General features: G+C 52.7%; 2 protein-coding genes across 8 annotated transcripts in view; one reads left to right on the top strand and one right to left on the bottom strand.

Annotated features, from left to right (window-relative positions):
- SSBP3 (single stranded DNA binding protein 3) overlaps positions 1-13,797 on the top strand; it is a 59,473-nt gene extending 45,676 nt beyond the window's left edge. For 4 of the 7 annotated variants that reach the window (XM_026086942.1, XM_026086944.1, XM_026086943.1 and 1 more), the window contains 11 exons: positions 2,839-2,905; positions 3,013-3,089; positions 6,697-6,785; positions 6,955-7,003; positions 7,755-7,790; positions 8,327-8,381; positions 9,513-9,583; positions 10,701-10,779; positions 11,182-11,210; positions 11,432-11,533; positions 12,390-12,861. In XM_026086942.1, the coding sequence (XP_025942727.1) occupies positions 2,839-2,905; positions 3,013-3,089; positions 6,697-6,785; positions 6,955-7,003; positions 7,755-7,790; positions 8,327-8,381; positions 9,513-9,583; positions 10,701-10,779; positions 11,182-11,210; positions 11,432-11,533; positions 12,390-12,419 (684 nt within the window). In that variant the 3' untranslated portion in view covers positions 12,420-12,861. Of the gene's footprint in view, positions 1-2,838; positions 2,906-3,012; positions 3,090-6,696; positions 6,786-6,954; positions 7,004-7,754; positions 7,791-8,326; positions 8,382-9,512; positions 9,584-10,700; positions 10,780-11,181; positions 11,211-11,431; positions 11,534-12,389 lie in introns of all 7 variants that reach the window. The other 3 variants (XM_026086941.1, XM_026086947.1, XM_026086940.1) reach the window with 2 other exon arrangements.
- Positions 13,798-15,046: 1,249 nt separating this feature from the next.
- Positions 15,047-23,485, bottom strand: MRPL37 (mitochondrial ribosomal protein L37). Its single transcript, XM_026086894.1, has 9 exons — positions 23,341-23,485; positions 22,853-23,036; positions 22,178-22,293; positions 21,454-21,639; positions 20,987-21,144; positions 20,228-20,431; positions 19,459-19,611; positions 19,211-19,363; positions 15,047-15,143 (listed from the first exon to the last, which is right to left on the bottom strand). Exons 1-7 carry the CDS (start codon positions 23,399-23,401, stop codon positions 19,534-19,536), a joined length of 987 nt encoding a protein of 328 aa, XP_025942679.1. The 5' UTR covers positions 23,402-23,485; the 3' UTR covers positions 15,047-15,143; positions 19,211-19,363; positions 19,459-19,533.
- Positions 23,486-23,563: the final 78 nt, after the last annotated feature.

The following is a 23,563-nucleotide window of genomic DNA, read 5'->3' on the forward strand; positions in this document are numbered from 1 at the left end:
CAGCCGCACGCGGGGAGTAGGTGTCAGTCCAGCGCACGGCACGTTTCCTTCCCGCGCGTCGAGCTCCCGGCTTGGGCGGCGCGGCGCTGCCTTCCCTCCGCGCGCTCCTTCCGCTTTGTCCCACCCGGGCGCCGCGGCTGCGGCCCGTGGGAAGCCCGTCCTGCTGTGCCGGGCTGACCCGCACCATCGCGCACCGTATACGTGTGCCCTGGGATCGCAGGAAATTAAAGTGACGGAGATAATCCTGCCGCTGGGGTCACCCAGCGCTGAGATCAGCTGCAGGGTCGAGTGGGGCAGGTCGCTTCCGAATTTTTGGGGTTAGGTTTATCCTCTTATCCCGGCTTAAACAGTAACAGTTTGTCGGTGCCGCTGTGAACCCGGAGCTCCAGCCCATACGCTAAGACCGTYGTGTTGAGTTTAGTCATTTATCAGGTTTAAAACCATAGTGTGCAGATCTGGGTGGTAATAACCTAATCAAAGGTTTCCTCTAATTTGTTTTTAACAAAAAGTAACAGGTAATTCATTTTAGAAACAAAGTACTTTGGGAAGATTACCTTGGGAGCTTGTTTTCGGCTGATACTTCTTACAAGTAAAGCTGTTATTCTTATATAACTCTTATTGCTAGAAACAGCACTGGTGAGGCAGCAGAACAGGCAGCGGGTGCGATCGAGCAGCTTTCTCAATGCTACCGTGTGCTGGGCTTGAGACCTAAGTCACTGGCAGCGGCAAATGTGCACCTGGGGGTGACGCTCAGGCAGCTGAGGCTTAACCGTCCCGCCGTAAGGACACTCGTACGTCCGAGAAGTCAGTCCGAGTCGGTCGGGGCGGGAAAGCCACAGGGTCACTGAAARCACTGGCTCTGCTCGCGCGGGAAGGGGGGACGGTGGTGCCCCCGCGCTGGTCCCCCGCGGCTCCCCGGCTTGCAGAGCTTTGCCGGCGGCGCGGAGCGCGGCCCGGTGCCGGGCACGGGGAGGAGGCGAAGGCCCGCGCTGGGCGAGGTCTGCTGCGCGCAGCTGCAGGAAGCGGGCGGGCAAACACCTTGACGTTTCTCCTTGGAAAGCTGCCTTAGGTGCAAGCTGCTGTACCCAGATTGAGCAGCTTAAGGGAGTGGGCACCAAACAAGGTAGGAAAAGCCAGTGGTTTTAGATCACTGTTTGTCCTGCTCTGTTTGGGTTGCCGTTGCCATTAATACGGCTGTTTATAGCTTTAAAGARACGTTGAGTCATGTTCAAGCCAGAAATGTTATTTAAAATAGGGAGTTTTCAAAATGACCTGGTGCTGCAGCACTTAAAAACAGCTGCAGCCCGATCTGTGGCRGGGAGTCAGGAAGGGAACCGAGAACAAGAGCCGGACAAGTTGAGCCACCCGGGATCAACGTGACTTTGTGCAAGCGAAACGCAGCGCGAACGGCAGTGCTGCTCCCTGAGCTGCCTTTAAGCTGGGCCTCTGGGGTCCCTCAGCCTTTCGCGGAGGTGCGGGCAGGGGCGCGGGAGGCGAGAGGACCTGCTGGCGTGCCCACGGCTTGCTTTGTGGAGGTCCTACCGAAACCGCTGCCTAACGGGACCAAAACGCAGCTCGTGGTTTCAGCCCGCCTTGCGTTGCAAAGACGCATCCAGCCTCCGCGTGGGCAGCGGTTTGGGAAGGATTGGCTTAGCCGGGTAGTTTGGGAACTCCCAGCCTCCAAAGTTGTRCTTTTCCCTGTAAAGTTAATTAGCAGGATTTTCTCCTGAAACACCACGTACAAAAACGCAGATTTGTACGTACGCAGAACTTGGTGAGATTATGGAGGGACAAAGCCAGTAAGTAGGAAGGCAGTAAAGTTAGGTAGCAAAAATATAAATATCCATCAGTTCAACAACCTTGTTTATCCTCCTCTTGCCTCCCATCTTCCAAGCTGCAAAAAACCTGGGATTCAAGTCTGTCCTCCATTGGCGGACGGGGCAAATTTTGGCTTGGCCTGGCTGTATGCGCCCAGTCCCTAGCTATACTTTGTTCAAGCAGCGGGAGATGTTTCACGGGGGTATTCAGATAAAAGGCAGCGCTGTTTCAAAACCGTTTACAGTTTGCTTCCCCAAGGCAGGTGGTATCTGTGTTTTCTCCCCCCCTTACCTGTGCAGAGCAGCAGGGGGGAAGGCAGCCTTTGAACTTTAAACAGCCGCGTTGCCCAAGCAAGAGCCTGGATTTGGGGAGGGGGGAGCAGCCGGAGCTAAAAATACCGGAGTAAACGTCCGCTTGCACCGCAAATGAGGCGTCTCCCCTTGATTAGCAAATAAATCACTTTAACGTATATGATTTGGCCATGGTGCTATGTAAATACCTCGAAACGGCGCTGCCAGTCTCCTTTCATTCCCGGCTTTGACGCTTCTGCCCCGCTTGGCCCGGGGTTTCCCCCCACGCTCCAAAAATAGAGAGGAGGTTGCAGTCTGACCGCTTGCAGGCTGAAGGGGAAGGAGGAAATGGTGGGAGCTGCTTTGGGCTTTTTCTAAAGGGTGTTTGCAAAAGAAAGCAGGAGGGCTGTCAAAGCAAAGGTAGGCAAATTCCAGGAGGCTGTAGCAACACGTCCGGGGCGGTAGCGATCCCGAGGGAGGCAGGTAGGCGCTCTTCCAGGCGGCCGCAAGTCGCATTGCGACACGAAGGGTGTTGTATGGCGGGGAGCACGCCAAATAACCCGAGCACCCCTGCAAAGTGYGAAACGGCGAACTGCCTCTGTGTGCGTAGACTGCATGTTGGCCAGGTTTTGTGGGGGGTGGGGGGGGGTGTCTTGTTTTTCTTTCCTTTTGTTCTGTTTTGTTGTTGTTGTTGTTGTTTTTATCTTCCTCCCCTTGTTTTAACGTGTAGCCTCCGGGGGCCGTTCCTGGTACACAGCCATTGCTGCCCAATTCAATGGATCCCACGCGACAGCAAGGTAAATCCAACCGAGGAGGTCGGAAYGTTTCCCCCTTTCCTGCTAGCTGTTAATTTGGGGTCTACACGCTCTTCTCCCGTATAACRTGCCTGCTTTCCTCCCGACAGGGCACCCTAATATGGGCGGACCCATGCAAAGGATGAATCCTCCACGAGGGATGGGCCCCATGGGTCCTGGTCCACAGGTAAACTTCAGCGGAGCATTTCTTCTTCCGTCCAGAGCCAAATAGCATCTTATGGCTCTGAAAATGCCAAACACCATCTGAACAACCTCTGGGGGCTAAAAGGCCTGGGAGTTTTCCCCCCTGTCCCCCATTAGTGTTAATGCATTTTACATTAGTCTTGCATCTGGAAATCCCTCCTTTTAACATTAGTGAGGTCTTCAAAGCTGCACATCCTCATTAAGGATATTGCAAACCCCCTCTTGCTCTTCAGTCAAAGGGGATGCCACTTAGCACCAAGCCTGCACTACGTTTGAGTGCATTATGCAATGTGCCTGGGAAATACTTATGACCCTAACAGCAGGAAAGGGAAAGGATGCTCACATTAAAAATAAATAAATAAATAAAAATGGAAAGATTCCTTTAGCAGGGGAATAATTCTTTCCTCTGCTCATTTCTCCTCCCGCTGCCCGGTTCTGCAGACTTCTGGAGCTCTCTTCTATTTTAATCATTTCACATTTGGATTTTTTTGGAGGGATAGGAGGAGAAGGAGAGAGGTTGGTGTAACGGAACTGTTTGGTTTAGGAGGAAAGGTGTTTTCTGTAGGGAAAATTTCACTTGCAAGTTGATGGGGCCCCTCGGCACTTCCACCCCAGGACGAGGATACGCGGAGCAGCGCCTCGCTCGCTGCCCTGTGAGCTGTGGAAAAGTGCTGTCGCCCTTTCTCTGTTTCCTCCAGGAGCTGTGGTGTTTCAGGAGGTGTTTCAGGAGCTCCTGCCCTTTCCAGGCATTCAGCACACTTTAGCACTCGTTCGCTCTAGTAGTTAAGACGCCTGCACTGGTTTTGGTTGTCTGAGTGGGTTTTTTTACATGTGTGCTCTTGACTTTGGAAAAACAGTATAGCTCCCTCCACTTAATTTCACAGATCTGTAGCCCAAACTAAAACAAAGTTGTCTCTTGTTGCTGCAGTAATACCAAATCCTGCTTCAGTTACTCGAGGAAGGGAAGGTAGGGAGGGGAGAGCCAGCCCAAGGAGGAGTAAACTCTAAATTAAGCAGATCTAGGTTAATATATTCTGTCTTTCTGTTGATTCATTTTAAGAAGTGAATTTGCATGCTACTCTGTTGACTCACTTCTGTTTGTTACTTCTAAGAGACTTGAAAAACAGATTACCATATTTTGGTTGTAGGTTTATCCTCTCTGCATTGTCGCCTACGTCGAGTTTTCAGTGCTAGGATCAGAGTCTGTCAGAGCTGAATGTGTGTGTTTGAGTTGTGTTTTGTTTTTCCCCTTGAGACTGTTGAGCTAAAAACGCGTATTGCGTAAAAAAGAGTTGTGTCATTTCTTTTTAATGTGAGCCCGAGAAGGGAGGAGAGCCCGGATTATAGATGCATGTCCGTCACCGTGGGCCGGGCATCGAACAGATCCGTCGTAGGGGGGGAAAAACCCACAAGCAGCGTTTCACGGACGAGGCCACCGTCCGATCGCGCTGCTCTGCGCCGGGATGGCCAGGGATGCGCGACCTGGTACTGCACTTACAGCACTCCCTCAAGCCAGATTAGAAAAAAAAAAAGGCATTTGTTGCAGCGGCCCCAGCCAAGAAAAGCGTGCCGGGAAGGTTCTGGATGCTCTCTGCGGTTTGGCTGAAGGCGGCTGCTCGCTTCCAACTTGAAAAGATTGCCGTGAAACTTGGAAGCGGCAGCGCTGCGCCGAGTGCCGTGTGGGATGATGGCAGGTCTGGGAGACGAGAAAAGTTGTGAAATTTTCAGAGCTTTATTTTTTACTCTGCTATTCCCTGTGTACGTACATTAGAGAGAGCTTTTTAAAAATGTAGTCTTCCCTTTGAGAAGTACAACTGCGTAAACGGATGTATTGGCTTCCCAATCTGGTGCTGGCGGGGTGCTGTCTTTCTCAAGCGATCCAGAAACGAGCGCTYGGAGCGTTAGTGTGTGCAAAAAATGATCAAAAATATTGAACCAAAATCATCAGCCTATAGCACCCTGCATGCCCAGTGCCTCCCAGCTACCTTTAAAGAAAGAAGAAAAAAAAGCTTTGCATCAGGACCTTCCCAAATATTACCTAAAAGTTATTCCAAATGACAGCGAAGCATCCAGCCAGGACATCCTGGTGTCCTGACAACAACCATCTCTTATCCGCTGACTATTCATCATCTCTTACAACCTAACACTGCCGCTTTTTCCCTTTAGTAGTTGTAGTTTTAACTCTGCACGCAGAGGCCTTGGTTAGCGATGCCAGGGTGAGATCCATCGTGCCTCTATTAAACGGTTTTATAGCTTCCCRGGTTTCGTGCGCGTCTTGCCAGAGCCCGGCACCCAGGTCGCTCGGCACAGCTGCGGTTCTCTCCCCACCCTTCTTGAACGTCTTTCAAATGGCTTCGTTTCGTTCCTTTCAGCTCCAATTAGAAAGGCTGAGGGTTTTTTTTAACATGGGGTTTGATGCTGCTATTCAGTGTAAATGGCTGGGATTTTGATCAATTAAGGACGCGCTAGTAATTTATTTGGGGAAAGCCTTTCCTGCCTCCTCCAAGCAAACTTATAGATGCCCGCAGCAGAGCAGCGCACTTCAGCGCACGCGTAAATCCAGGAAAAAGTCAGTGGTGCTCAAGGACGTGCTTAAAGTTCAGGTCTGAGCCCTCTGGGGAGCGGTGAACTATGAAGTGCCCGGCGATCCCCCTCTCCCGCCCTAGCCGTTTTTCCCTAAATGACTGAAATACTGCTCCAAAAGGTGCAGTGCGGGTGGCAAGGCGGGCGGGCTCCCCCCGGGGAGCGGGGCGTCGGGGCGAGTTGGTGTCCGTGGAGGAGCCGCGCTCCCGCTCGGAAACCGTCCAACCGGGCAGTCAGTGAGTCCTGCGCCTTCCTCTCGTCCCGACACCCTCCTCTTCCTCCTCGCGCCCTTGCGGAGCCGAGAGGAGGACCAGCCTGCGCGGCTCCGGGGCCGCCCGCCTCTGCGGGGAGGATTTAAGCAGAGAGCTCTGTAGCAACATGAAAACAAACCTTGCTTTTTTTACACTGCTCCAGGCGTAATCCTAGGAGAACAGGATGCTCTTCTGACTCGGGGAAGCTCCTACGAGTGTTTGTGCTGTTGGCATCCTTTGCCTTCCTCATTTCGCTGCAGCGATAGTCATCCAAGCAGTGGCAGCAGCTTTTCTCTTTCCGTCCCTGTTTTCTCCTGAAAAAACAAGCGCATCCCTCTCATGCCCTGGGGCCGTGAGCACATTGGTGTTCTGGAGCGCAGGGGGTGGCTCTCCCCCCGCCGCCGCGGCGGTTTGGGTGCGCGGCTGGCTGCGCGCGCCCCCTCCACCTGCGCGTCCCGGGGCTGCGCCCCGCGGCCGGGCTGCCCCCGTGCCGTGTTTCGCCGTTACGGCACGGCCTGCCTTCCCTCCGCGTTGAACCGCCTGCAGCTACGTCTTGCAGTCGGGCGTCGGGAAGACACCACTGCCCTGGTGGGTTTCTTTTTTTACAGTTGCTGGTTGCTTGTATGTTCATCATCATCTAATTTTATTTATTTTTTTAAATTCGAGTTCATTTTCACAAACTAACCCTCTTGTTTTTTGTTTGTTTGTTTTTTTCCCTTCTCTTTTCTTCTCCGGTTTCCCTTCTCGTTATGGTAGACTGATCCTTGGTTATCATTGCAGAACTATGGCAGCGGAATGAGACCTCCACCCAACTCTTTAGGCCCCGGCATGCCTGGAATTAACATGTAAGGCCAATCCGTGATCCTTTTCCCCGTGAATATTTGCCCGTGGCCTCTTGCTTTACGCGGCTTTGGGAACTGCGTTGCTGCTCGCTGCCTCTGTGCGCCGGGAGGGGGGGGGGGAGCGGGGGTGAGGGACGTAAGCAGACCTTTCCTCTGTTTAATTTTACTCCAGGGGCCCGGGAGCTGGCAGACCATGGCCGAACCCCAGCAGTGCTAACTCAGTAAGTATCCGTCTGTCCTCGTGTTTCGRCAGAAGCGGGGTTGGGGGGGGGACCATCCCGGAACGCGGGGCGCCCCGCGTGGGACGCGGGACCTCTCGGAGGGCTGTCTCCAGGGGCTGCCTGCCGGCGGAGCGCGAGGGAGCAGGAGGGCAGGGCTGGAACGGGCTGGAGGGTGGCCGCGCGCCAGAGGAAGCTGCACCACCCTCTCTAACAGACGGAGCTTCCTCACCTGGGCGTGTCGTTAAACGAGTCCAGCTAACGAGAGGATTTTTTCTTTCCCCTTTCGTTTAGTCGTCCCCTCTGTGTCTAAAGCAGAAACTCCCTGTTCTGGGCTGCTCCTCTGCTGCTCTCCCGGCTTTGGGATGCAGCRGGGAGCGGGGAGGGTTTCAGAATTTGCAGCGCTTGGCCAAAACCAGCCGCTTAGCTTTGGGGAAGGAAGGAGGCAGCATCTTCCTGCAGCCACCTGCTCGTGGAGCGGCTGTAGGTGTCTGATGGGCTCCAAAACATGCTTGATCCTCCTCTGGTACCGTTCAGTTTTTCTGCCTTTGCATCCCCTTCCTAGCAGGGGTTTGGGGGAGCAGATGAAGTGGGTGGCTCTGCMTCTTGGGCGTTCAGGAGGTCTCCGCTGGGCACGGCCACGGTTCAGCCTGATTTGAGCCTTGGGTGGACCGTGTGGGCTGCAGGCAGTGTGTTAGCTGCGTGGCTGGTCCTGCTTTTTGGCTAAACCCGCCTGTCTCTTATCTGTGTCTAGATCCCATACTCTTCTTCATCGCCTGGTACATATGTGGTAAGTCTTTAAGCTTAAATTGCCGGTCTTGCAGTCAGGTTAAAGAGAGATGTTACGGCTCAGCGACTCTTCCCTTGCTCGCGTGCACACGGGGATGCGAAGCAGCACCTCTGTCCTGCGGCCAGGGCGGGTTCGGGTGGCCTCAGGTCTAGCCTGGGGGGGAGATGTTTTAAAACACCAGAGAATCCAAAATCCTCTGAAATGCCACGTGTTTACTCGGCATCCTCCCTTGCCAACGTGGCAGCAAAAGCAGGAGGCTTTACAGAAGCGCTCCCTGCAAATTGTTTCCCTTCTCCACGCTCGCATCCCCACAAACACCTCCTGGTTTAAAGAAAGGGTGGGGAAATCCTGGTTTGTCTCGAGGCTTAAACAAAGAATTGCACTCGGCTCCGCGAGCGCATCGGAGGCTTTAGCGGGAGATTAATGCTTGGCTGGCTACCAAGGTGAGACGTGGTTGCTGACAGCAGCAGGATCTCGCTGACCTGCTGCGGCGCGCGGCATCGCAGCGGGGTGATGGGCGTCTCGTCTCTCCGCAGGGTCCCCCTGGCGGCGGCGGCCCCCCGGGAACGCCCATCATGCCCAGTCCCGCAGGTACGAACCCGCAGCGAGCCCCCGCGCCCTGCCGTGAGCCCTTGCGTCGCGTCGCGTCGCGCCGCGCCGGCCCGCGCTCGCCTGTTGTTTGCCCCGGCCTTTGTGTCGCCCTCCGCCGCCGGAGCTGGAGCTCGGTGGAGGCGGCGAGCGAAGCGCCGGGCTGGCGGGGGGCGCGCGGGGAAGGGCCGGCGCTGCTGCCCCGGGGAGCAGGGCTCTGGCGCGCGKCGCCCGGCCGCGGCGCGCCGAGAAAACGTGCGGCCCCCCCGCCTGCTCTCTGCCACAACATCCTGCCGCGAGGACGTAGCTGCGTAGCTTTGTGCCGGGGAGTTAACGGCGAGCGGGGGGGGGGCCGTGCCGTTTTGGGGCCGACGGGAAGCCAGATCTGTTTGCTCCGAGAAATGAAACGTTTCGAGCCGGGGCTAGGCTCTCCGTGCAGCGTGTTTGCTCCGAGCAGCCGCCTTCCCCCGGCCCTCGGCGCCGTCCTTTGCGCTTCAAAAAAAAAAAGCACCGTCGGGCTGCAGCAGCGCGGGGAGGCTGCCGCCGYGGTCCCCGCGGGCCGGGGGGCCAGGCCCGGTTTCGGGAGGCCGAGGGAAGGCGAGGCGCCGGGGCCGGCGGGGGGCCGCAGCTGCAGGGGTGGAGCTACGCGGCGAGAGCGCGGCGCCGCTCGCCCCTTCGGCTCCTGCGTTTTCCTGAGAGCCCTGACCCACGTCGCAGCCTGGGTCCTCACGAAAGAACCCAGCCACCGCGGCTGGGCGTCCGTCCCCACGCTCGCCCCGTCGTCCCCCACCCCTGCGACTTCCCGAGGTTCCTCCAGGTATTCCTTAATTCAAAGGCCGCGACAGCAACGCCGCTCGGGAAGGTCTCGAGGTGTTAAACGCGTTATCCTTCCGCGCCGCCCCTGACGAGCAGGCCCCGCGGTTGCCCGTTAGAAGTTGAATTATTTTTCACAGTTGAGTTTCTGTGATTAAAAACTTTGTGAATCTTCATTAAATACAAATTAGCCAGAAAATGGTGGTACTTAAAGGGAATTTTAGGTGATAAAATACAAAAGAATGAGTTCAAGTGGCACGAGTTTGTTTTAATTAAGAAATGAATTAATCACCCGACTTACTGGGCTTCACTGTTCCACAGATTCAACAAATTCAAGTGACAACATCTACACAATGATTAATCCAGTACCGCCTGCAGGCAGTCGATCGAATGTAAGTCTGCTTTCTAATAATTTACATATCAGATACCATAACAAATCATAATTAACTTCATCAGTTGAGAGTAAAGCAGTTTAATTGATTTCAGCCATTTGTTACAAAATAGAAATAAAACAAACCATCAAAAAGTGATTAACCCTTCAGCGAATTTGTTAATTTTTTATGCTTATTAAGAGGGTGGCGTTCCTGCTGCTCTGGTCAAGATCATGGCAGCTGCGCATCCAGCAGCGTTTTCAGGGATATGGGCAACTTCAGGCTGACTTTCTTCGGATGCCGGGCCCAGAGAGCCCTTTGCGCTGCCGCGGCACCTGTGTTTCCCTGCAGCAGTTTGGCCGAATTTCCTCACTGAACGTTTAGGGTTGCGAGCCCTGAGTCGTGTCCTTGGAGGCTGGTGGGTCACAGAGCGGCTCCTACCTCCCCACGGGGCTGATCCGCGGCTCAGCCGCCCGCAGCGCAGGGGTAAAAAACCCAACAAAAATAGAAMCCCCTCCAAAAAGGTCCTGAGGGAGCTGGGCTTTCTGGAGGAGGACGGAAGAGAGGAGCAAAGAGCAGGCAGACACCTAAGGGGCCTGGCAGCGGGAAGCGGAGCTCCTCCAAACCCCGTGGGAATGCGCTGGCGCGCCCCTGCGGCAGTGCCAGCCCCGCCAGCCGGCGCACGAGACACAGCCGCGGGCATCGCTCGTGGGAGAGACCGACACCGGCACCCTCCCGAAGCTGCGGTCCTTTAAAGCTTCAGTCGAGGCTGTGTGCCGCTGTGCATCACCGGCGGGAACGCGGTGGCTGTGTTTTAAATTCCATTTTGAAATGTGTTTCGGGTTTCTCATCCCTGTGAAGACACTCGTGTTCCTAGTCGCAGGCTCCAGTGCCTGACAGCAGAAGTGCTTCACCATTTCTCGACACAGTCGAGGCTGCGCTGTGCCGGGTGCTCCCAGGCGCTCGCCCCGTCCCAGCGGGTTTTAGGAGCCGTCTGGGGGCATCCCTCGTCTCGCTGCCGGGCTGAAGGGTGCGGAGGGGACGGGCAGAGAGCAGCCGAGCTGCGAGGAGCCGCCGCGGCTGCGGCAGGGGTCTGGGGTGTTATCTTTCGGGTCACTGTTGCCTTTCCCTTCCGCAGTTCCCGATGGGACCCGGCTCTGACGGCCCGATGGGCGGCATGGGTGGAATGGAGCCTCATCACATGAACGGATCATTAGGTGAGCGCCGGCACGGCGGTGCCCCGTGTCCCTGTCACCCGTGCGGAGCTGCCGGACCAGAGACACGCGCCCGTGGCGGGGGTGGGAGCGCTGGGTGCCGCCCGGCGGGGGGAACGCTCCGCTCGGACTAGCTGCATCTAGAACGCAGGCAGCGGGCGCCTTCCCCGAAAGCAGCGCTGCTGAGGTCCGGCTCGCGYGCAGCAGGGTGGCCGATGGAGCCGCGGGAAGCGCCGGGGCTCCGGCGCCTTCTCCTGTTTCGGGGGCAGCCCCCAGTTCAGACTCGTGTGCAAAACAGCGCCTTTGGCTGAAAACCGAGAAGAGGAGGGAGAAGGGAGCAGGCGGGAGCCAGGGCCCTCGCTGCATGCTCRGTAAGGTTTCTTTGCTTTTGTTCCCCCCCCACAGGGTCAGGAGACATAGATGGACTTCCAAAAGTAAGTGCGCTCGTGGGCAGCTGGAGGACGTGTGCGTAATCCCCCCCCGTCTCATAACACCCCGGTAGCGGGACTGCTGCGTGCGTTCGAGACCCCGCGGTCTGGGAGCGGGTTCCATGTCGGGGACGCGACGGGGGAGCCGGGAGCGCGGCTGGGCTGGCTTGCGGCGCGGCCGGCGGCATTGGGCCGCGCTCACAGCCTTCCCCTCCTGTCTCCCTCAGAATTCTCCAAACAACATAAGTGGCATTAGCAATCCCCCGGGCACTCCAAGAGACGACGGGGAGCTGGGAGGCAACTTTCTCCATTCCTTCCAAAACGACAATGTGAGTGTCCTGCCCCCGCGGGCTCCCTGGGGCCGGCACAGGTGCCCCGGCGTGTCCMGGCACGGGGGCCGATACGGTCGGTGGCGGCTGCTCGGCTGGGGATCCCGAGTCCTTAAACCTTGGGTTTTGACCTTGGCTTGGCTATTTGTAAGCTGCTCCCGGACAAAAAGCGGGGGAGGAAGAAACATGCTGGGCGTCTCGAGAAGCAGGTGTGGGTAGGCRCAAGCTTACGTTCTTGCCAGAATGACAACACGTGGGTGTAATGAGCGAGCGGAGAGAAGGAAGCAGGAGAAGATCCCACGGGATGGAGACTAGCTGGAACAAGTACCTTAGATCTGCACCTCCTCCACTCTCTCCCTGCCTTGGGAGCCGCTTCAGTTCCTCCAAAATAATTTGATTTTGAGCTGGTGGCCACCCCCTCCCGCTTTACAGCGGCCAGTGCAGGTGTAGCCAGCTGTGCTTGCCTCGAGCCTGGATCCAGCATCTGAGATCTGCAGTCTAGTAGTCTCGCTGATTTAAGGCACTATGTATGGATGCAGAAGTCTCTCCCGTTTTTACTGTATTAGCATTATATACATGCATGCATTTTAATTATTTTTTTAAAATTGCTTCCTACCCCATACTGTTTTGGTTATTTTCTCCCTGGAAAGACAAGTTATAGAGCAGATTATGTTCTGATAAATTAGAGTCTCTAGCATATTCTCTCTTTCTGATTTATTAGATCCAATTATGTTGCTTTATAGTCTTCATAAGCCCAAGTCTTACTTTTATATCCCCCTTTTCCCTAGCCGGAGTAGCGCTTAGTATTTTGGTCTGGTCGGCCTGATTTCTCACCCTGGCTTTGTCTCTCTTTCAGTATTCCCCCAGCATGACGATGAGTGTGTGATTTCCCTCCCCCTCCTCCTCTCCAGGATAAAGAGAGTCAGCTGCCGTTTGGAGGATCTCAAAGAATTATGCAAGAAGAAGCTAGGTGTATTGGCAGGGAGACGTGTGGCGGGGGCCAAAACCCCAGGTTTAGTTTCATGCAATAAAAAGGCTGAACTTTTTATTCCATAAAACATGAAGGACAAAACTTAAAATATTTCAAGACATGACAAGATCCTTCTTTGTGCAGAAGGGTTTATATATGTACATGACACTTCTTTTTGGAAACAAATGGAAGCCTCTAGCACCCAACTCCAATCTCTTTGCTTTGTTCTTTTAAATAAAAACAAAAACAGAACCCTGTTGTATGTTTGTGCCGTGCGACACCAGGAAGCTAGTCTAGATATGAAATCTCATGTTGTCTCTGTTGTAGTCATTTTTTAAATAAACTGGACAGTTTACAATGGTGGTTTTCATTCAGAAGGCCTGTTTTTTTTTTTTCTGGTTTTGTTTTTTTCTTCTATTTTTCTGTTCGTTTGCAGCACAACGCTTCCTCCTCCAGTAACAAGATCTGCTTGTGGAAGAGACTCCACCACCTCGTTACAAACTTGTTAATGCAGGTGACCCCTTATAGGATCACATCCTCGAATTAATTGTGATCTTACTATCTGTGACTGTGGCATGCACTGTGTTAGTCTTTCCCCCCCTCTCAGAATACAAGAAGAATTCTCTGTCCCTCCCTTCCTGAGAGTCCTTGAGCTGGTTCACTACAAAAACAGATTTTTTTAAACCCACTGAAAGAAAGGAGAAAGAAAGGGTTAATCTGACCTGGGACTCTGAAACCGTGATCTCCAGCTACCTTTGGTTCGTTTGGTTTTTCTTTTGTTGTTTTGTTTTGGTTTAAGATGTGCTCTTGTCAGGGTTTCACTTCTCTATGGTTTGGAACTGGATGGAGATATTTTTTAAGTAATTATTGTTGTTAAAAATGTATCCTTGCTATTCTGTAGGCTCGCTCCGTAATACAAAATAAAACGAATCAAAAGTTAAAAATGCCCTTCCTTCCCGCGGGAGAGGGGACTGCAGAGAAGCAGCAGGCAAGCCGGGCAAAGCGACACTCGCCGGAGTTTTGGGATCTCTGTACATTACACTACCCTGTAGTTGGTCTTTGTTTTTCTAAATCTCCATTTCTGCTCCATGTATATCATATTATGTAAAATATTATCTCCCTGGATTGACCCTTGTGCGGATTATTGAAAGCATTGTATCTTGTTTCAGTGTTTTTTCTTACCTTGTAGTCTGGTTCTAAAATAAGAGAGGGGAAAAAAGTAATTATTATACATTGTAGTTTGTGTACGATATTTGTTGATAATGTTTTATTAAAGGGATGTCTTTTTTCCGCACCCCTTCATTGAAATGTTTTTGGGAACATTTGGCTTGTTTTTATTATTCTGACTGCAAGACATGAGATGACAAACTTTTTTTAGTGTGTAATATGAATTTTTTTAAATGTTTGCCTTCTTTTTCCTAGGCATTTTAATTGTGCTTTACCTGTAGAAAGTCGCGGGGTAGGGAGGGTGGGTGGGAGGGATGGGGGTCTAAGGGTGTCAGTCTCATAGTTACAGTCAGGTTAATATTTTAAAAGTAATGATAAGAAATAACCGAATGAAGATTTGTTGCATTGCAAATAAGCCCCTGGGCTCCAGAAGGGGTCGACTTTTTTCTTTTTCCGCCTTCCATCTCGTTCAGGGTTTTTTTTCCCTTTTTTGTTCTGATGTGAGGAAATGAAAGGACCGGTTTTAATGTATTTTAAAATGAATAGCTAAATTATTGTCTTCATTGGTATGGGATGGTTTTTTTGAACGAAACGGTTCTCCTCCTTCCCCCCCCCCCCATGCTGTAATAAATATTGACATAAACATTTGATTTCAGCTCTCCGCAGTTTGTTGCTGGCGTTGGCCGCGAGGCGGGCGCGCGCTTCCGCCGCTGCGTTCGGTGAGAGCAGAGGCGCGGGGGGCCGCGTGGGGAACGGGGGGCTGCCGTCCCCTCCTCTGCCCCCCGGGAACGGGCACCGAGCCCGGCGAGCCGCGGGGTTACAGCGCGCGAGGCGGTTCGCGGCCGGGGCAGCCGGCGGGCGTCGCGGGGGCTGCGGCGGGCAGGACCCGGTGGTCCCCCCGGCGGAGGTGGGACGGGACCGGCACGGGCTTGCCGGGCGGGAGAGCCGCGGCACCGGGTGGCCCAGGTGGAAGGGAGCGAGTGTGCAAGTTCCTCCGGAGCCGGATCTTTCTGCCGAGGTTGGCCCAGCTCGCTGGGAGGTTTGGTCTGACGGCGCCCGCTTGGTTTTCTGCTACGGGCTTGGAAGAAAGTTCGGTGGCGACAGGTTCGGTTGGCTCCGAAATGCTTTTAATGTGGGAAAACCTTTGCTCTTCCCTGCATTGCGGTACAGCCATACGGCTGGGCTGGGCTGGGCGTCCTGTCCCGGCGAGCAAAGCTCCGTGCCGGCTTCCCTCGCCGGGAAGGGCTGCCGGCAGGACGTGCAGGGCAGCTCAACGCGCCTCTCGCCGCGAGGGCCGTTCGGGCGCTCTCTCTCTGCCCGGGGAGCCCGGAGGAGATGGGACACTCGCCTGCGCTGAGGATCGCTTCCCATGCAGCGGGTTCACCCACGGGTCGAGCAGGCAAGCGGAGCAGGGAAGCCGAGGGAGAGGAGCTGGGCTTTGCTACCGTCTCTTGCTGGAGCCTGGCACCGCTGCTGAGTAAGGTAAGCAAAGGAGGGGAAGAGATGCAAGTGTTACCTTTAAATAGATATAGATATGTGTGTGTATACTTGCTGGGAAAGGGCTGGCTACACCTCAGAGGATTTGATGTGTGCATCAGGGGAAGATCAAACTCCAAACTCTGAGAGGTTTTCTTGTGATACAGATATTCCAGAAAGACTCCAAAGTCACTGTCCTGCCCTTGCGTAATCAGAACGAGCTGATCTCTCTTTAAAGCAGCCTCTCAAAAGAAATTTGTTTCTATGCATGGATCTTGCCTTCTACAGGGAAACAATCTGCTCCCAGGTTTTTGCTAAGCTGGCTTCTGGGTCGGGTYGGTTCAGAGAACATGGCAGCAGTTTGGAAAATATTTGGACTTCTCGGTTCTTTAGATGGAGGTTTCAGTTGCTGGTGCCTGGAAAAACTCCTGTCTGAAACTCCGTCTCTGCACTCAGCTAGTTCAGCCGAGATAAGGTTGGCTTGACTTTTATAGCTGCTTTCCCTCTTGGTAGAACAGTGCAAATCTGGGCTGAGCGCTTGCCGTGCTGTTAGATGTCCGGGAGCGCTGCGGCCTGGGGTTGAGCATCAGGGAGAGGAGCTCCATCCCGCAGCAGGACCTGACAGCAGGTTTCTCGCTTCAGTGTGTGAAGCAAGAAAAGTTCAGTCACTCGCTGGCTGCCTACAGGGCAGAGGGGCACGATGGGCAGTTCTGCACCATTGCGTTGCGTGTCTAGAGGGTTTAGGAAATAATACCCACAAAAATCAACCTGCCTGCAGAGGCCATCAGCATGTACCCAAGCAGCAGCGAACATCAGAAGAGCTTGGGTCTGKCTGCAACCTTTGGTGCCTGCGCAGATTTGCCACTGCTGTGAGTTAAGGCTGCACGTGTTCTCAGATGGGTTCCGCAGACATAAGGGGTGGGAGGCAGCACATCATCGCTCAGGGTCCGGGCTGCTCCCGCGGCGTGAGCCAGACGGGCCCCGCGTCGCAGCAGCACGGTGCGGGCAGGCCTCCTGCCGTAGCGCTCCGGCTGCCTCCGCGCCGGCTGCCAGCTCTCGCCCCGCCAGGCCCTGCCCAGCCGACGTGACCGAGCACAACAACTGCCGGCGTTCCTGGCTGTTGTGCTTTTATTACACGGCGCAGAGAAACCTTTCCTGGTGGTTCTTACTGGGTTACAGGCTAATTTTATTAAACACAGAGAGGCGAAACTGCCAAGTTCCCTCCTCTAAAAGTCTCCTGAGCCCAACCTAGGGATAATTGTCTCCCACATTAGTTTTCATTAAATTAAATGCGGGAGGAGGATAGGAACAACCAGGGGTTCCGGTTTGAGGACGGCATGTACTCGCTWACACTATTGACACAGCCCGTAGAGTTTGATTTTCGTACCAGGCGCGATTCAAGGCAACGTAGCGTTTAAGAAACAATTCTCCCCTTGAACAGCGTATGGGATTCATCGCGCAAAATGTTTGATCTGAGCCCTGTATACCTGTTGAAACAGTTCAAATAGGAGATCAGTGAGTGGGAGCAGCCTGAAAAGCCTGTCACGAACGCTCTCAAAGGTCCCCGGGGGACAGCCTTAGAACTGTCACGGTAGCGTGGCAATTGTAGGAGGAGGTATTTGTCTCTGTTCATAACAGAGGGAAACAAGGGAAAGCAGGAGCATGGTGAGAATACTGATTACTCATCATTCCCAGGGACGAGCCTTTTCTTCCGCATCTCGGCTTTGAGGCCAACTTGCCAGCAGCCTCAGGGCAACGCGTGCCCTCTGCAGCTGCAGATCCTCAGGTGACAGAAGGGCGCTCCCCTCTGCTGGGGTGGCTTTTGGTGCCTCTTCCCTTTGCTGTCTTTTTCAGCGAGTCCCAAAGAACCCATCCTGGTAGAGGTGGTGGCTGCACACCCAGGAACGCAGCTATTAGGGGCTTTGGCGAAGAACGGATGACCAACCGTGCACCCCCAGTGCAGGCTGGTGCCCATCTCCTGCCCACTTGCAACAGCAGAACTCTCCTCCTTGCAGCCAGGCACCTCCAGGTCTTCACTGCAGGCTCGAGTTGTCCTGTTCATGCATGTTCTGCTTCCCTTGACTGCCGTTCATTAAAAGTTAATGTCTGGCTCCTGGTCTGTGCTGAGGTAATGCCATTCATCTGCTGACAAGTCTTTATAACTTATTGATGCCAACCCAGATGTGCCTCTGTGACCCATCGTCCTTCTCTCATTCCCATCTCCCTGAGCTAGCCTCATTCCAGTAGGTCACCCTGGAGGACTGAGCAGGGGAGCTTTATCATGTGTAACGCGCGCGGAAAGACTAGAGTAACCCCACACGTGCACAGCTGTCTGTGCGAGTGGGGCTGCTCTGCAGAGGCTGCCTAGCTCCCAGAACGCGTATCTAGTGCTGCCCTGCACCACAACGGGCCAATCTTCGCCTCCAGCCTGGGTGCCAAGCTGGGAGCCCCACTCTGCCCACCTCGAGTTCCCCTCTTGGACTTCAGAGGTGCTTAACCAGGACAAAGATCAGCTGCTTGTTCCAGCAGCGTGTGAGAAGCGCTTCTCCCACCACTGCAGGTGAGACCAGCCGTGCCCTGAGCTGGGCCACAGTCTCACATGCTTCTCAATAGCCCTCCAGTCTCAAGTGACCTCCTGAGGCTTCTTGTAACTGAATCCAGTAGCTGAAGGGAGCTTGCTCCCCTGCTGACTGTCCAATGCCTCMTTCCTTCTGCTGTCCTTGAAAGCTGCCCGTTTGCTCTCCCCTCACCCCACCCTCTCCATGCTCTGGCTTTGTGTCTGCTCAGTCTTGGAGAAGCAGGACTCAACTTCACTTACTTTCTCCCATTCGACTGCCTGTCCTAACAGCACTTTCTTTGTGGAGAGAGAAAAACATCTAAAGGGATTTTGGCTCTTGTCCATGGAGACCATCCTCACAGATTCCTGCGTCTACTAGACGCACGAGAGGTGTCTCATTTCTGGCAGCACAGACTTTCAAGCAGTGAATCTTTTAGCACTCTTTCGTAGTGAGGCGAGGCCCTGAGCACGTGAAACCGGGCTGCTCAGGAATGCGAACATGGCTGCAACTGCAGCGCTCGCTGCTCTGCAGGGTTGTCTCCCTAACAGGGGTAATGACCCCGAGCGGGAAGGGCAAGGGGACATGCACAGTCTCTGAGGGCTGTTGCCTAGACCTGTTCAGTGGGGTCTGTGCTGTTGGCTCTCTGCTAAGAAAAAATATCTACTGGAACTGCCTACCATACCTATTAAAATATATTCCTAAACACCTAGGTGCAGATTACAGATTTAAATAACATTTAAATAGATGAGCTGAATTAGGCATCCCTTGCGCAAGCAGAATTAACATAATCAAGATTGATACAACACTTAATAGATTATTTCTCTCTCCTCAAGCACTTTCTCCTGACTACTGAGTGATTTTTTTTTTTTTTTTTAATTTACAGAAGATGCATCCCAATTTATAGGGTGCAATTGTTGACTACTGAAAATCTGGTTTCTGAAATCAGCAGGGTAGAGTTGTTTGGTGGCTTCTGCGTGGCTTCTTGGGTCTCCAACACAAGACACTAAAGTGACACAAATTTCTTGGAAATATTCTCTTCCACACCTTGAAACAGCTCAGGCTGTCCCATTCCCTCCCACCTGCTGAAGGGCAGCAGTGCACAACTGCAAAACATTTCACATTTGGCTGGAGCTAATTTACCCTCTGTTTACAAAAAACACACTAATCTCCCATCTCAAAAGGAATACGCTGCCTGCTCAGTTAACTCTGTACGGCAGGAAGAAAATCTTCCTTTGTTTTGTTAGTGGCAAATACCAGCTACTAGGCACAAAAGTTTCGTGCCACATGCTACATCACTTTGCCAAAATGTACAGGTCTCTTCTCCAGTACTGGGGCACAGAGGAGCTGTGGTTCTACAGATCCAAAAAAGCACTCTCACGGATTAAGTGCTTCGGGAACTAAGAGCGCAGGCCAGCACGTCTTCCCGAAGCAGCTAGAAAAGTAAAACCCAGGCAGAATGACAAAGGCATCTTCTATAGACAATAGAGGAATTGAAAGCAAACTCACAAAATAGGTTCAAGTCTAGCTCTGTGCAGAGCCCATGGTGAGCAGGACCTGAGCAGAGGAATAACGAATGGTTTGTGTTCCTTCTAGGCAACAGTGGAAAAGTCCAGAAGGAAGCATTTGATGACCCTCTAACTGCATACAAGAGGTGAGCCCCTAAAATAAAAAAATTTCTTCATGCACAACTTGATTTTTTTAAAAATTTACTTTGAGTAACAATATAATTTATTTTGGAAGGTAAATCAATCCACCYTTCTTTAGTTATGTGATGTTCTGGCAAAGAGAAGCAGTAGGTACAGTTGGAGGATTTTCATTTGAGTGGAATTTCACACAGTTCCATGCAAATACAGTGCCAGAAACTTCTTGAATGTGTCTGGCTGGAAGCCATATATTCCAGTGGGCTTCTGCAGAGAAAAGACATGGACGCTCAGTTTGCAGAGGAAGCGATTAATGTAGACAAACAACGACTAAATATGCTTGAATGAGACTTCAGACGTGGCAGCCTCCAAATCGTGCTTGCCCTCCCCAGATGGAAGGGTCTGTGGGCAGGTACTTCCACTGCTACGAATCTTAAACCCCCCCTTGCCCATCAAGCTGAGAAGCCTCCCACTGTAACCAGCGCTGACAGTACTAGGCTCTATTTACTTTACAGCGAAGCTGACAGTTGCATGTAAGCACTTCCTTCATCAGAGCCCAAGTTGATTTTAAACAAGCATATTATGAGCTGGTAGATTACAGATGGGGACATCTTTATGTAGGAGTTTATATTAAGCTTGGCACGCAGCTTGTACGCTAAGCAGTACATCAGCAGTACAAATACTCCCCGTCAGTAACACCTGYTTAAGACTCTCCAGTAAGAGCCGCTGCCTGTGTCAGCTCCCTCTGACCRGTTTAGAACCCGCACTGCAGCTCTGCCCCAGCTCCCAAACCTCCAGCACGGCGAAAAGGGTAAGATTTCCAGGAGCTATTACCACCCCCAGCACCACCACCAAATTGGTCTTTTCGTTCCTGTTTGCTTACCGTAACAACTCTCTTCTTGACTTCTGGAATACACTGGGCTTTTTCATACAGCTGCTGATCAGGGTCAATCCAGACTAGATTTTTAACGCCATCGCTAGAGACAAAGTCTGTTGTATTTAACTGGAACACCATGAACTGGAAAAGCTGGCCATCTGTGCCAACACTCTGCACCACTACTGGCTGCTCCAAAACCTTGGGATCGTTCTAGGAAAGAAGGCAGGGGGGAGGGGGAGGGGAGCGTTTGAAAAGCCAGTTACCACAGAAATTGTACAAGTAGTTGCTGATTCTGCATCTTCTACTTGGTTCAAAGCCAAGATTTTAATAAGTTTATTGTTACCTTGCCCAGAAAATTACTCTAGTCAAACAAGTTTTGAATGTAGATTTTGTATTTTAATTAAAATTCCTCCTTCAACCAGCAATGAAGTATCAATTTAAATACTGAGATGTGGGAYGGGTTAGTTTTCTGTTAAACCTACTCCCCAGTTCCTACCTATTAGTACTCTAACACATGTTATATCGTGAAGACGCTCACTGCTGAGAGATGGCTTTCTGAATGAGGACACATCACTAACCACACATACCTGAGGGTTAGTGCTGGACCTCTGGACTGGGAAGTCACTATCTAGTAATGGCAGCGCTGCAGATATGAGAACTACCGTAACCTGCCACGGCAAGGGAATTTCACAACTTCATCCGCGAGCCGCAACACTACAGAAAGAGCAAGGGCCTGGCAAGCCAGCAGCAGCCTCGGATACGTACCCCGTACAGCATCTTAGCCTTTGCCAGCGTGTTGCCAAAAGCAAACATCATCATTTTAGCCCGAAGCTGTTCTGGTCTGAACCTGTTAGTACGAATGTTGGCCGATTCCAGGAAGTACAGGGTGTGAGGATGAGGGTATGGATAACCACCTCTAAAACCTAAATGGCAAATAACCATGTCAGAAACAGCTCAGTAAGGGACTACAGCCACGTTTTCTCCTGTATCTTCAAGGGCTGTTAAAGCAATTTGCCTGAATCTAAGTTTTTCTCCACAGCACTACTTATGCCACAATATCCTCACCACCAGCCACAGGAGCGGAGCACTTGCGCTGTGCGTCCTGTGCCCAGCTCCTCTGTCCCTCACTCCCACCCACCCCCACCCACAGCCCTCCGGCAGGAAGGCAAGGACTGCACGTTACTCTGAACGCTTCGTCTAACAACAAATTATCGTCCAGCTGCTGGACTTACCTGTATCATCGAGCTCTCTGTACACATTCACTTCCTGAAGATCAATTGTCGGAGAGATGGGATAGAAGGTCTCTAGAGCATGTTCTTCAGTGGCTGCTACCTCGTCCTTGGAGGCCACTGGTGGTATTGGGGCCATGGAGTTGAGAAGTATTCCATTCAGGCCACGGACCTGAAGGAGAAACGACTCTGGGGAGGGAACACGAGGCTGTATTCAAACATCACTGAAGTAAATTAGCAAAAGATGTACCCTTCCTTTGGGCAACAGTACTCCAGCAACTCCTTGTTCTGCAAGGCTCACTCCCCCCCGCACCCCCAACTAATCCTAAGTAGTAACTTAGTTGTAGGTTCTTCCACATAAAATACCAATACTAATTGCTGATGTTACTTCCCTAACTGAGGGCACTCAGGAAAGACAACAGTACAGATTTTAGACACAAACTAATTAAACAATCAGGTCTAAGACCTGATTATAAGGTTCAAATACAGGTTCTCTTCCCCCACCATCATGGTTTTGGTATTCTCTAACACTGTGATTCAGTCACCTCAGGGCAAGGATCCTGTCATCCATGGCTGCCTATACTTACAGCACGATTTAAAACTGAAATAATTGGTTCCAGAAATTGCTTCATTTTCTCCAAGTCCTCAACTTTCACGCTAGTGACTTTGTTACCCCTCTCATACCAATGAAAAGAGCTAAATGCTCTCCACCACAGCAGCTACTAACCTCTTTCCCATGTAGCTGCTATCCTGTAGTTTCTAGCCAACATTCTTTTAGCCAGAGAAGGATTCTTCATAGTCATTAACCGACATAAATGTAGCAGGTCTTCAAAGAGTACAGGGCTTCGGAATGAGAAAAAAAATAGTTACATAAAATAAAAATGTTATCATAATGGGGGACAGATTCTTATGGGTCATGAACACTATAAAACATTACTGTGTGTAAAATATATAATAGTGTAACACTTCCAAACAGTTAATACAGATTTGAGATTAATATCCAACACACCAGCCCTGTTCCAAGTTGGCAGAGGTAATGCTTGCCATTAGTTACTTAAAAAATTGATATTCTGCATCAGCTAGAATTAGATTTCAAATAGAAACACAGACCCATGGGCCAGGAGAAGCTTTCATATAAAGTATGTGTTTACGTTTGTGCTACTGTCAATATTCAGAACTGTGGGGGGGTTTGGGGGGTTATCTTGGGGGTTTTTTCAGGCTCACAACCTGACACAAAGGCTGTCACAGTTTTGCACAGTAAGTGAACCTGTCAACAGTACATCAATATAAGAATTTTCTTCGTAGTGTTAAAACTTCAGTTCTTTTATTGTCTGCTTGATGAAAAGCTCTGCTAAAGCCATAAACACGCAGTGGAAGAATCTTCTTATGATCRAGGACTTACCAATACTTCTCTCTGTTGGGAGCAACTTCCGTCGTCTCCCAGAGCCGCGCGTGCGAGATCGCATGCTTCACTCTCTCATCCTGATCCTCAAGCTGGCTAGCGGGATCGTCGACGATGCTCAGCACGGGCAGCGGTAAGCCTTGCACTAACTTGGTCTTGGTGAGCCAGAGCGCCTGCCGAACTCCTTGGAGCGAAAGCAAAAGGATGTCACCGAGGTTCCCAGGCAGGTTTAGAGCGCGGTTAGCTAACGAGGCAGGGCAGCCGCGTCAGTGTCTGTTTTTGCACGTTATGCGAAGGGAAACACGGGCATGAGGCAAGCGCGGACGTGGGGCTGAAACCTGCCTGGGCACCCCGGGGCGGCGCTGACGGGGGCTGGAGGTGACAGGAAAGGGGGCGACAGGGCTGAGGGAAGGAGGCAACAGAGCGACCGGGCCCCGGGGGGCGCGAGGGGCCACGGCCCGGCGGGAGGCGCCGGGGGGGCCCGGTACCTTCCAGCATGCGGCTCCACTGGTGGCAGACGTGGCAGGCGCGCTCCTTGCGCAGCGGCATGTCCTCGTAGCGCGGCCCCGGCGAGTGCCAGGGGTGCCGCCAGCCCCGCTCCCAGGGCGGGAAGCGCGGCCGCGCCAGCCCGGGCACGAAGTGCTGCCGCCCCGCGTAGGTGACCGCGTCCAGCTCCACCTGCTCCCGCACCGGCCGCCGCTCCACCGCGCG

Source organism: Apteryx rowi, unplaced genomic scaffold (assembly GCF_003343035.1).
Source record: "Apteryx rowi isolate R43461 unplaced genomic scaffold, aptRow1 scaffold_7, whole genome shotgun sequence".
NCBI classification, from domain to species: domain Eukaryota; kingdom Metazoa; phylum Chordata; class Aves; order Apterygiformes; family Apterygidae; genus Apteryx; species Apteryx rowi.